Source organism: Hoplias malabaricus, chromosome Y (assembly GCF_029633855.1).
Source record: "Hoplias malabaricus isolate fHopMal1 chromosome Y, fHopMal1.hap1, whole genome shotgun sequence".
Taxonomy (NCBI): domain Eukaryota; kingdom Metazoa; phylum Chordata; class Actinopteri; order Characiformes; family Erythrinidae; genus Hoplias; species Hoplias malabaricus.
This window is the reverse complement of record NC_089820.1, coordinates 55,090,720-55,104,107: the sequence shown is the minus strand read 5'-3', so window position 1 is coordinate 55,104,107 and position 13,388 is coordinate 55,090,720. Positions and strand designations below refer to the sequence as shown.

The 13,388-nt window shown below is 46.8% G+C and overlaps 1 protein-coding gene across 5 annotated transcripts in view; it reads right to left on the bottom strand.

Annotated features, from left to right (window-relative positions):
• Nucleotides 1–710: 710 nt before the first annotated feature.
• LOC136678031 (cingulin-like protein 1) overlaps nt 711–13,388 on the bottom strand; it is a 47,209-nt gene continuing 34,531 nt past the window's right edge. For 3 of the 5 annotated variants that reach the window (XM_066655795.1, XM_066655797.1, XM_066655796.1), the window contains exons 13-19: nt 7,961–8,119; nt 7,551–7,640; nt 5,432–5,515; nt 5,046–5,170; nt 4,652–4,760; nt 3,593–3,756; nt 712–2,343 (exon numbers count right to left, since the gene is read on the bottom strand). In XM_066655795.1, the coding sequence (XP_066511892.1) occupies nt 2,187–2,343; nt 3,593–3,756; nt 4,652–4,760; nt 5,046–5,170; nt 5,432–5,515; nt 7,551–7,640; nt 7,961–8,119 (888 nt within the window). In that variant the 3' untranslated portion in view covers nt 712–2,186. Of the gene's footprint in view, nt 2,344–3,592; nt 3,757–4,651; nt 4,761–5,045; nt 5,171–5,431; nt 5,516–7,550; nt 7,641–7,960; nt 8,120–13,388 lie in introns of all 5 variants that reach the window. The other 2 variants (XM_066655798.1, XM_066655799.1) reach the window with 1 other exon arrangement.

The following is a 13,388-nucleotide window of genomic DNA, read 5'->3' as shown; positions in this document are numbered from 1 at the left end:
ACACACCACACTCCTCACACAGTCACCCGGAGGAAACCCACGCAGACACAGGGAGAACACACCACACTCCTCACACAGTCACCCGGAGGAAACCCACGCAGACACAGGGAGAACACACCACACTCCTCACAGACAGTCAACCAGAGGAAACCCACGCAGACACAGGGAGAACACACCACACTCCTCAAAGACAGTCACCCGGAGGAAACCCATGCAGACACAGGGAGAACACACCACACTCCTCAAAGACAGTCACCCGGAGGAAACCCACGCAGACACAGGGAGAACACACCACACTCCTCACACAGTCACCCGGAGGAAACCCACGCAGACACAGGGAGAACACACCACACTCCTCACACAGTCACCCGGAGGAAACCCACGCAGACACAGGGAGAACACACCACACTCCTCACAGACAGTCAACCGGAGGAAACCCACGCAGACACAGGGAGAACACACCACACTCCTCACAGACCGTCACCCAGAGGAAACCTACGCAGACACAGGGAGAACACACCACACTCCTCAAAGACAGTCACCCGGAGGAAACCCACGCAGACACAGGGAGAACACACCACACTCCTCAAAGACAGTCACCCGGAGGAAACCCACGCAGACACAGGGAGAACACACCACACTCCTCACAGACAGTCACCCGGAGGAAACCCACACAGACACAGGGAGAACACACCACACTCCTCACAGACAGTCACCTGGAGGAAACCCACGCAGACACAGGGAGAACACACCACACTCCTCAAAGACAGTCACCCGGAGGAAACCCACACAGACACAGGGAGAACACACCACACTCCTCACAGACAGTCACCTGGAGGAAACCCACGCAGACACAGGGAGAACACACACCACACTCCTCACAGACAGTCACCCGGAGCAGGAATCGAACCCACAACCTCCAGGCCCCTGGAGCTGTGTGACTGCGACACCTACCTGCTGCGCCACCGTGCCGCCCCCAGCACTACACACCTTTACTTTATTAATAGGTTAGAATTGAGAGCTCTTTACTGGGTGACCTTCAGTTTGAACTGGTTTGATGAATAGTCTGTGACACGCTATTCACAATAAACACATCCTGGGCTTTAACACAAAATGCAGACTATAGACCCCCTAAGGTCCAGCTAACACACAGGTTAAAGGAATACTCTGACGTTCTCAACCTAATCCCCGTGTACTCCATCAGTAGTCTACAGCTGAAAATATGTGCGCACAGAAAATGCAGTGAATGAAGTGAAAACTAACGCTGCTTTGGCCTTTCTCTTCTTTTAATAATCACTCAGAAAGGTGTCGTTATCGTCTGCGTCCTCCACAGCACTCAGAGATTAGGTTAAAAACACGGAACTGCTCCTTTAATTAAGACAGAGTGTGACAACACTGAGTAGGACACTGTGTACCACAGCAGCTCCACTCACGGTTCAATATTCAGCCATTAACACTGTTTTTTGAGTCTCAGAGAGGAACCCCCTCCCACCTTCTACAGCAGGGGGTTCATATTATCCTCATTCAAGCAGGTGGCAATTACATCTTTACATTTCATAAGTGTGCATTGCGTTCACAGCTCAGAAAAAAAGCTCAACAGGTTGTTAACACAAGTAAAAAATAAAAAAAAAACAATAATAATAGTAAAAAATGGAGACTGAGCAGCATTGTGTAACATGGGACAAACAATCCGTTTGGAGGCGGAGCAATGTTAAGATTAAACTGATAGACACAATGTTGTACACAATAAAAGAATCCCTCGTGCTTAATTCCCTTAATCGACTAATTACAGCCCTTCATTAAGACATTCCTTCATTTCCTCCGTTGATTAATAATTTACAGAATGTGTTGCTTCTTCATCATCGTCATCATCACCATGGTGACAGCGTCTGACTGACGAACCTGGAGCTTCAGAAGGAAAGTTACTTGTCTTTCTTTAAAAATAAGGACTTACAACAATAACACATCACAGTAAAATACTGGTGTACAATAAAATCATTTAAAAAGAGGTTGTATATGAGGCGATAAAACACACATTTAAACAAGAAAACTACTGGAAAAATAAAGACTTCTTTCGTTCAAAATTAAAAGGCATTAGGAATGTTTCCATTGCAGCATGTGTTTGGGCGGATGGATGGAATATAGTGTTCGTTACTGCATCATAGAGGTTATAGACAGTGTCGTTCTCAGAGAGTGAAGCTGGAGATCAGGGCATCCTGGCTGCTGGAGCGCTTGTAGCCGGAAGACGAACTAAAGTAGGTTTCTCCGTCAGTGCTGTTGTCGTCTTCGTCATCTTCATCGTCGCCCATGGTGTTAAGGAGTGGGGCGGAATTGCTCTTTCGCCTTTGGGAAGAAAACAAAGGAGTTGCTATGGATACAATCACAGTAACGCCATCTTGTGTGCTCGGCTAATTTTTACTCGTGGTTAGCCACGTATCCCAGTTTCACTGTTTACTTATGCACTGCACAATGGAGGAGATTCTAGATTAGAGATAAAGCAGTGATGTATTAAAAGGTTTCATTGTGGAAAGTGGCCACACACTGAGCTGAGGATGGCCATGCAGCTGCATCAATACAGAAATGTTACACTGGGGCATGATCAATGAGAATGTTATTTAATAGAGTATATGTTATAATAATAATAATAATAATAATAATAATAATTACGGACACTTTTGAGTCGCCAATCCACCTACCAACGTGTGTTTTTGGACTGTGGGAGGAAACCCGGAGGAAACCCACGCAGACACAGGGAGAACACACCACACTCCTCACAGACAGTCATCCGGAGAAAACCCACGCAGACACAGGGAGAACACACCACACTCCTCACAGACAGTCACCCGGAGGAAACCCACGCAGACACAGGGAGAACACACCACACTCCTCACAGACAGTCATCCGGAGAAAACCCACGCAGACACAGGGAGAACACACCACACTCCTCACAGACAGTCACCCGGAGGAAACCCACGCAGACACAGGGAGAACACACCACACCCCTCACAGACAGTCATCCAGAGGAAACCCACACAGACACAGGGAGAACACACCACACTCCTCACAGACAGTCACCCGGAGGAAACCCACGCAGACACAGGGAGAACACACCACACTCCTCACAGACAGTCATCCGGAGAAAACCCACGCAGACACAGGGAGAACACACCACACTCCTCACAGACAGTCACCCGGAGGAAACCCACGCAGACACAGGGAGAACACACCACACCCCTCACAGACAGTCATCCAGAGGAAACCCACGCAGACACAGGGAGAACACACCACACTCCTCACAGACCGTCACACGGAGCGGGAATTGAACCCATAACCTGCAGGTCCCTGGAGCTGTGTGACTGCGACACCTACCTGCTGCACCACTGTGCTGCACTGCTGTTGTTTAATTTGTTTTAATTCACACTAGTGTCTAAACATATTTTTCCAGTCACATTTTTGAAGCACCTCACAGCTTGCATTGATCTCATGTAGCTTTCAGTACTACATCAGAGCTCTCTGTCCTGGTTTAAAACTGTTTTAAAGTCTAAATGTACATGTGAAATGTTAAATCCCATTAACAGCTGCATGCCTTTACCTCATCTCATTGCGTAGAGTTTTGAGCTGATTCTGGAGCTGCTCATTGGCCTCCTGCTGCTCCTCCAGGTCTCTCTGCAGTTTCTTCTTTACATGCTCCAGTCGGTCAATCTCCTCCTCAGCCTCATCCATCTGCCTTTTCAGGGCTTTCAGACGCAGGTTCAACTGCAAACACACACACACACACACACACACATTTATATTTGCTATGTTTGTCTACAAACTAATTGGTAGTATATCATTTGTTTTTATTGGAAGTCAAGGTGCATTATTACACAGTTTACAATTACAGAGTAGGTGCCACCCCCCATCTACTGTCTGTCAATGGATAAGGACCAGCACCGACCAGATATGGCGCATTACAAAAGGCCTACAGTCGCTAACTGTTCTCCCACAACGTGTACCAGGATGGCAAGTGTTTCTCATAAAACGACCAATAAGTGTAAATACTGCAATGGGGTTAAGTCCCCCACACTCATGCCGAGAGAGAGAGAGAGAGACAGAGAGAGAGACAGAGAGAGAGACAGAGAGAGATAGACAGGCAGACACAGAGAGAGAGAGACACAGACAGAGACAGACAGACACAGACAGAGACAGACAGACACAGACAGAGACAGACAGACACAGAGAAAGAGAGAGACAGACAGACAGACACAGAGAAAGAGAGAGACAGACAGACAGACACAGAGAAAGAGAGAGACAGACAGACAGACACAGAGAAAGAGAGAGACAGACAGACAGACACAGAGAAAGAGAGAGACAGACAGACAGAGACAGAGACAGAGACACACACACACACACACACACACACACGCACGCACACACACACGCACGCACGCACGCACGCACGCACGCACGCACGCACGCACGCACGCACGCACGCAAAATGCTCAGGGTCCAATTTCTCTAAAGCATTTTAGAGGGAAAGAATGTTAGTTAATGGAGGGAGTGTTCAGTGTGGTGCTCAGTCTGCCATTTAAAAATCACCTGTGTGCTAAAATGATTTTAAGAAACCAGGCTCAGGTTAAATAAATAAATAAATAACACGTGTTGGATCTACCTGGTCTTTCTGATCCTGCAGCGAGTGCTGCTCTTCATCCATCTGCATCATCATCTCCTTCACTTTCCGCTCTAACCTCCGGTTGACCAGCTGGAGGTTGGCACGATCTCTGCACAACACACATTCTTATTTTAGAGTTTGAAACAGTTTACATCTTATATCTACGGGATTTAACGCGTTTAAACCGAGGGTCAAAATGTTTTTTGAAAGCCCTGACTGGCTTTCTGCAGCCAGTCAGAATGTGGTCATTTAAACATAGCAGCGTTAAAAGGCACAGCAACTACAGCACTTTTTATAGTTTTAATACACAACTCCAAACAAACACCATAAGCAAGAACCATTTAAAAAAGATGACGGACTGTCCCCTGTGCTCCCCCCCCACTGAGCTTCTAACCTCTCTTCTCCTTCCAATCTCTCCTCCAGCTCCTGGATTCTGCTCTCCAGCTGAGCCACCAGCCCCTCCTTACTGGACTTCTGAGAGCTCTCCAGATGAGCGATCCGACTCTTCAGATCCTTATTCTGAAAATAAACGGGAAAACAAAACAAACCACAGGATGTCCACTTCTGTGTCAACAGCTGTCCATCTGTTTAACGTTAACCCTCGCTGTTTTCTCAGAAACGAAAGTTATTTAAAGGTATAATACAGAGTGGGTGCGTTCGCGTGACATGTTAAAGTCACAGCAACAGCTCTAATAAATGTTATACAACAATAACCCACACAAAATAGATGTAAATATAGGACATTAAGACATTAAATGTGTGTTATTTAATGTACTTTACCTGTCTCTCCAGAGAAATCTTGTCACATTCCAGATCCTGCTTATTGGCTCTCTCCTGCAGCAGCTCATTTCTCAGCTGCTCCACCTGTTACACACCAACACCTCTATCAGACACAACTAGGCCTGGAAACACATCAGCAATTACTACATCTGCAGGGTTTTTACGACTGTCCTGGGTTCAGGTCTAATAAGTACACACACATATCCATGCTCTCTCTCACACACAGCCTTGTTACAATCTTCAGACACCCTCACACCCTGAGAAAAACGCCTCAATCGCACAAATACACTGTAGCACAAGAGAGAAGAGGACAAAGACAAAGAACAGTCCTCAGACAGTGTCTAGTTTCCACACTTCTTGATTTCACAGGGCAGTGGAGTGAGTCTATAATTACTGTGTCGTTCTGAGTGCTGTGCGACTTCTTCGAAACGTTCTCAGATTCTGGCCGAGCTGCATTCAGCTCCACACCTCTCACACAGCTCCAGGAAACTGAGCGCTGATATTCAGAGTAAAACAGCGTGTGGAATGCTCTAAAGACTCATTTCTCAAGGCGTGAAGGGCATTCACACGTCTCCTAAAGATTTTCTGCTGTAGTTCGGTCGCAAGTCAAAACCGCAGTGTCAGTCACACACACACACACACACACACACACACACACACACACACACACACACACACACACACACACACACACACACGTTTACTGATGTAAATGAACAGATAAAACTCTCCAGCTCTGTTCCACTCTCTGCAGAAGGGAGCAGAAAGAGAAGAGAAAGTGATTGATGGAGGGAGTAAGAGACGACGGATGTATGCTAGAATCAGGAGGTAATGGAGGACAATATTTTATTCCAATTAGTGTGTGACAGTGCAGCAGAGTGCAGCGGTGACCGATGAGGTGTGTGTGTGTGTGTTGCTTGGCGCCGCAGGCTGCTAACTCAGCAGAACACACACGCGAAGAAAGAGAAGGAGGTGGTGGGGGGGGGGGAGGAGAGAGATTACTGTCATTTAGGCCCTCGCCCCTGCACCTGGTGCCATAAGGCGCAGGTGTTCCCATCCTGATGTCCCCAACCCACTCCTCCACCTCCCTTCTCCCCTCATTCCCCCCTCCCTCACGGCCCCCTTTAATACACTTCTAAACCTTTATACTTTCCTTCATTTCTACAGAAATTGCCTAGTTCCCTCTAAGCAACATGTTTATAACATCCATCTCTACAGGTGTAGACACAGACACACACACACACACACACACACACCTCTCTGAATCTGGTTATGTCATGGGAAAAAGAAAGCAACGTTTAGAATGTAAACACGTCCCTTCGACACATGATATATTAACTGAATACACACACACAGACAGAGACAGAGACAGACAGAGACACAAACACAAAGATATGTCCTGATATGAATAATAAAAAATAAAAATAAAATAAAATGTATGAGATTAAAAATTAGAAGAGCCATAACTAATTTTGCTAAACTGCTCTATTTTTAGTACTTTCTTCGTACTAAATTATGACGAGTGGAGACCTGTTTATCTGCTGCAGTAAAAGCAATAAACTTCAGCATTCCTGCTTTTGAACAAACACACTCCAGACTGTTAGGAAAGAAACTTTATATAAAGTTCATGTGCAAAGCTTCTTCCAGCAGGTCTTCAGGACTGGATCCAGAACTCTCCCTCTGTCTTTTCTGTTTTCACTCTCTCCCTCTCTCCCCCTCTCAAGGGAGAGTGAAGGCGAGGTTTCTCTAACCTGAGAAGCCAGGCAGCTGGTGTGTTTTGGCTGAAGCAGCGCTTCAGAAAGAGCTTTTAATTGATGCATGAATATTGGACAGACACAGTTACAGCGCGGCAGCCGGCCAAACTCACCGATTACGCAACACCGCACCAACACCGTCACCCAGATCAGCCTCCGGAGAATTACCTCCGAGGCCCTTAGATACACATTAAACAGGTAACGACGCATACACAGTGCTGCAGGAGATGGAGAAGCACCGAGTGGGAGTAAGAAAGGCTGGCACTGGTGAACACCAACCTCCCAATTCTGTGATGTCAGCTAACAGACATCTGCAGTGACTCCTCCCTCATTTGTGTGTTCTGAAGTCGGTCTGTAACACTGACCTGCTCTCGGCCTCTGTCTATTCTGTCCATCAGGAGATCACCACTCTGTCTTTCTTCTTCCAGGTCCATCTCCAGCTGAGAAACACGCTCCTGCAGAGCAACATCATCATCATCAACATCAGGGAGAAGATGTTTGAGCTCCACAGACATTAACTGTAGCAGCCAGCAGCGTGGAAATCCTTACTCTCCCAAGACTTTTATGAGGGAATGGGTTTTGTTGCATTTTTCTTAGGGGCAGACAATTCTTAAAATGGTGCTACAACAAAAACAGACCTGTGCGCTCATTGTTATCCACGCTGCCAAAGGCATAGAAATATCTCATTTATTAGCTGCTAAATGTTACACAAGGATCAGTGTTTTGCGTATTGATGAGATTGTGATCACTGTGTGTGTGTGTGTGTGTGTGTTACCTCAAGTAATTTGATCTGTCTGGATTTGTCACTACTCTGGACTTTGGTGTCTGCATCCACCTCCAGATCAAAGACTTTCTGCTCCAGAGCCTTCGTCTTCTGTTCTGCTTCTTCTTTCTCTCTCTTACACTGACGCAGGTCCTCCTCCAACTGAGCCAGCTACACACACACACACACACACACACACACACACACACAGACACAGACACACACACACACACACAATTCAATTTATAAACATTTTCTGCTTCAATAATAGGAAAAACAACGTACTCCACTGAATTATACTAAACCAAGCATAAAGAGTAAAAATATAATACAGGAATAAATCTAACAAAGGAGCAGCAAAGTATCCATGAGAAAGTAGTGATTCAAATGCACTAAGTTTGGGAAGTTAATTATATACAGGAGGTCCTCGGAGTTTGTCAGTCCTGAGTTACGATGTTTCATGGTTACGACACATCTCCCATTTACTGTATAAAGCCTTGTTTCGACGTAAGTGGTTTTGCGCCGTAAACGTCGTAACGCGAACTTCGTGTTTGGTGTGGCGCGGCGCGGCGGAAGAATACACGGTTACGCGGCTCGGGACCAAGGAGGATAGGTGTTAGGACAGGATAAGTGCTTACCCAGTAAACAAGGAACGTCCCTGGACGATCAAAATAGGTCTAAAAGTAGTCTGTCCGTCAAGGACATATTTTAAACGTCAACGGACGTCCAAAATCCATCTTAATAAGTTAGTTAAGTGGTGACCAATCGATAACGTCAGTGGACGTCCAAAACACGTCTAATACTCGTCTTTTCAACGTCTGTGTTTGGACGTCTTTTCAACTTTCATTTTCAACCTTAAGAGAACGTTGATTTGACGGCAGTCATTACGTTATTTCAACGTTGAATCAACGGCTAAATGTTTACTGGGTACAGTATGTTACTTACGTACAGTATGTTCCGACTTACACCGAAAATCGGTTTACGACGCGACGTAGGAACGGATCAACGCCGTAAGTCGAGGACCCCCTGTATTCATATTTTAGCAGTTTGAATAGTAATTTTATATTATGTTCAAAATCATAATAAAAATAAAGCTATTTTTTAGTCCAAAATCCACAGATCTGTGATCAGTAATATTTCTGTACTCAGCATTTTAACAGAATTCAGATGAATGTGATTTGAAACTAAATCATTTTGTCGTTGAATCTGGACATTTGTGCTAAATCTAAAAAGAAAGATAAGTATTTTTTTCCCCTCAAGCCTCTCTCCCCCCCCCTCACACACACACTCATCTGAAGTTCATTTTGTAATGTGTTCCAGTGTTTATCTCTATTGTGCAATAACACACTCCCCCTAGTTCAACTTCTGCAGTTACACACTCCACCACAAGAGGCTACCTTCACCATAAACATCCAGCGAATGTCTCAATGTCAAATGTCTGAAGAGTGGCACAAATGAAACTGTGTCAGAAGCAGGGGGGCTTTTTCCCCCGGGTTCCTCTTTTTCTTCCTGTTTAACTGTGATTATTGTAACATATGACTGAAGAACAGAGAAACACAGAGAAAAGAGATAAAGACAAACATCTGCTTATGGAGTGTTGTGTGTAGAGGGAGTGTGTGTTGTGTAGGAGTGTGTGATAAAGGATGTGTGATCAGGGAGTTGAGGAAGGAATCATATCAGACTCGAGGAAGCAGCTGTAGGAATAACTGAGTTATGTACCGTTTGTGTGAAATCAAAGGCTGTGAGAGAGAGAGTGAGTGAGTGTGAGTGAGAAAAGAGAGAGAGAGTGAGAAGAGAGAGAGAGAGAAGAGAGAGAGTGAGAAGATAGAGAGAGAGAAAGAGAGTGAGAAGAGAGACAGAGAGAAAGAGAGTGAGAAGAGAGAGAGAGAGAGCGAGCATGTGAGTGAGAAGAGAGTGAGTGAAAAGAGAGAGAGAGTGACAGAAGAGAGTGAGAAGAGAGAGAGAAAGAGTTCGAGTGAGAAGAGAGAGAGAGTGAGAGAGAAGAGAGAGAATGAGTGTGAGTGAGAAAAGAGAGAGTGAGAAAGAAGAGAGTGAGAGGGATAAAGATTAAAACTAGAACCACGTTCAAAAGTGTCTTAATAAAAACTGTCTACTGAAACGCTTAATTTCACTTAAAGTATTATTGTGATTTTATTATTTTATATAAACTCTACAGTGAGAAGTCAGAAGCCACCTTCGAGGTCAGAACTTCATTTCCAGGCCAAACATCCAATAAATCAGTATCTTATAGTCATTAGGTACATGTTATCCATTTTCCAGGAGATATTTCCAGGGAGATTAGATATAAGGCAATATACGAGACAATCCAGTCGCGCTAAAAATAGGAACGTCAAAGGCAAATCATTTTAAAAACAGGAGTCAAAGAATAATTAGAAGGTACAGAGAAAATGGGACTCTTAAACATGCAAGACCTGGTAGAGCCCATCAGAAAAACAGCACATACACACAGACAGACACGTATACATATCTCCCACTTGCTAAACATAAATCAAATGCCTGTGTGTGTGTGTTTTATAAAGGGAATTCTGGCTGGAGGAGGGTTCAGCAGGTTAAACTTCAGACTCTCCTCTCTCTGTTCCAGGCACACACACACACACACACATCCTCCTCTTCCTACACACACAGCTGTGCAGGGGAAGGGCCTGAACATGACATTCCTTGTCTTCATAAATGTCCTTGTTTTCTCTGTCTTTTGTTCTGTTTTGTATCTTTTTGTGTCTCTCTGTGTGCGTCTTTTACACTCCCTCTCTCTGACCCTTCTCAAAGCACACACACTCACACACACTATTTGATGTGTCTCCTGTAAAGCAGATTTTTCTGGAGAGTGTTTTGTCCACAGTTTCTTCTCATTTAAATACAAAAGATCAGAGTTTTACTTCTTGAATAAAAGTTTTAACATTAAACATGGGGCAGACTTCAAAAAAAGGGGCAATGAAACATGCAGGAATGTGCTGGCTGCAGAGGAAGTGCATATCCTTTCAGAAAATCTACATACGACTGTAAATATGCAGAGCAGCCGGGTATGTAAATCAGGTCCACTTCCCCTTACACTTCAGTCTTAAAGGGGGTTGGGCCACACACACACACACGATTCCCATATCAAACAATAACATTCCCCACATGCCTCAGTGGTGACAGGCTCCAGTGCCTAACAGCAGCTCATCAGCAGAGGTCAGGGGTCGCGGGGTTTGCTGAGCGGAGAAATCGAGGGGGTTAGAGTCTCCCTTTATAAAAACAGAGGCCAAGAAGATAATAAAACGGTCTGGGCTCAGCTGAACCCTGGGCAGCCTGCTATTCATCTGGACACAGAGCGAGGGAGCAGCAGAGGAGAGGAAGAAAGGTAAAGAAATGAAAGTCTCTCAGTTGTGCAAAATATGAGTTGTCACATGACACTGCAGGGTTGTTTACACTCAAACAGTGCACCGGGGGTGGGCGATATGGCTCTAATTTCAGGGTATTTTGGCGATATGAAAAAAATATATATTTTCATGGACATGTCTGGAACCAGACGACACAAGTTTACATCACCAACGTACTCACTTCGGCAAGTGTGAGGAATTGGGAATGTAGTCTGCAGGATGCTAAATGGCTAAATTGGGTTCCTTGGGGCCTAAGGGAGTTAAGAAACAAGTCTACAAGCTTGGGTTTCTTTTCATAGGCTATATCACAAATAATATAAACAGAGCTCCATGACTCCAGAGAATGCAGTTCTACTGCTACACATTCCAGTGCTGGTAATGTTTACACTCATCTAGTCGATGTCTTGGGCGGCACGGTGGCGCAGCAGGTTAGTGTCGCACTCACACAGCTCCAGGGACCTGGAGGGTGACTGTCTGTGAGGGGTGTGGTGTGTTCTCCCTGTGTCTGCGTGGGTTTCCTCCGGGTGTCTGTGAGGAGTGTGGTGTGTTCCCCCTGTGTCTGCGTGGGTTTCCTCCGGGTGTCTGTGAGGAGTGTGGTGTGTTCCCCCTGTGTCTGCGTGGGTTTCCTCCGGGTGACTGTCTGTGAGGAGTGTGGTGTGTTCTCCCTGTGTCTGCATGGGTTTCCCCCGGGTGAATGTCTGTGAGGGGTGTGGTGTGTTCTCCCTGTGTCTGCGTGGGTTTCCTCCGGGTGAATGTCTGTGAGGGGTGTGGTGTGTTCTCCCTGTGTCTGCGTGGGTTTCCTCCAGGTGAATGTCTGTGAGGGGTGTGGTGTGTTCTCCCTGTGTCTGCGTGGGTTTCCTCCGGGTGACTGTCTGTGAGGGGTGTGGTGTGTTCCCGCTGTGTCTGCGTGGGTTTCCTCCGGGTGACTGTCTGTGAGGAGTGTGGTGTGTTCTCCCTGTGTCTGCATGGGTTTCCTCCGGGTGACTGTCTGTGAGGAGTGTGGCGTGTTCTCCCTGTGTCTGCGTGGGTTTCCTCCGGGTGACTGTCTGTGAGGAGTGTGGTGTGTTCTCCCTGTGTCTGCGTGGGTTTCCTCCGGGTGAATGTCTGTGAGGGGTGTGGTGTGTTCTCCCTGTGTCTGCGTGGGTTTCCTCCAGGTGAATGTCTGTGAGGGGTGTGGTGTGTTCTCCCTGTGTCTGCGTGGGTTTCCTCCGGGTGACTGTCTGTGAGGGGTGTGGTGTGTTCTCCCTGTGTCTGCGTGGGTTTCCTCCGGGTGACTGTCTGTGAGGAGTGTGGTGTGTTCTCCCTGTGTCTGCGTGGGTTTCCTCCGGGTGAATGTCTGTGAGGGGTGTGGTGTGTTCTCCCTGTGTCTGCGTGGGTTTCCTCCAGGTGAATGTCTGTGAGGGGTGTGGTGTGTTCTCCCTGTGTCTGCGTGGGTTTCCTCCGGGTGACTGTCTGTGAGGGGTGTGGTGTGATCCCCCTGTGTCTGCGTGGGTTTCCTCCGGGTGACTGTCTGTGAGGAGTGTGGCGTGTTCTCCCTGTGTCTGCGTGGGTTTCCTCCGGGTGAATGTCTGTGAGGGGTGTGGTGTGTTCTCCCTGTGTCTGCGTGGGTTTCCTCCAGGTGACTGTCTGTGAGGAGTGTGGTGTGTTCTCCCTGTGTCTGTGTGGGTTTCCTCCGGGTGAATGTCTGTGAGGGGTGTGGTGTGTTCCCCCTGTGTCTGCGTGGGTTTCCTCCGGGTGACTGTCTGTGAGGAGTGTGGTGTGTTCTCCCTGTGTCTGCATGGGTTTCCTCCGGGTGACTGTCTGTGAGGAGTGTGGCGTGTTCTCCCTGTGTCTGCGTGGGTTTCCTCCGGGTGACTGTCTGTGAGGAGTGTGGTGTGTTCTCCCTGTGTCTGCGTGGGTTTCCTCCGGGTGAATGTCTGTGAGGGGTGTGGTGTGTTCTCCCTGTGTCTGCGTGGGTTTCCTCCAGGTGACTGTCTGTGAGGAGTGTGGTGTGTTCTCCCTGTGTCTGTGTGGGTTTCCTCCGGGTGAATGTCTGTGAGGGGTGTGGTGTGTTCTCCCTG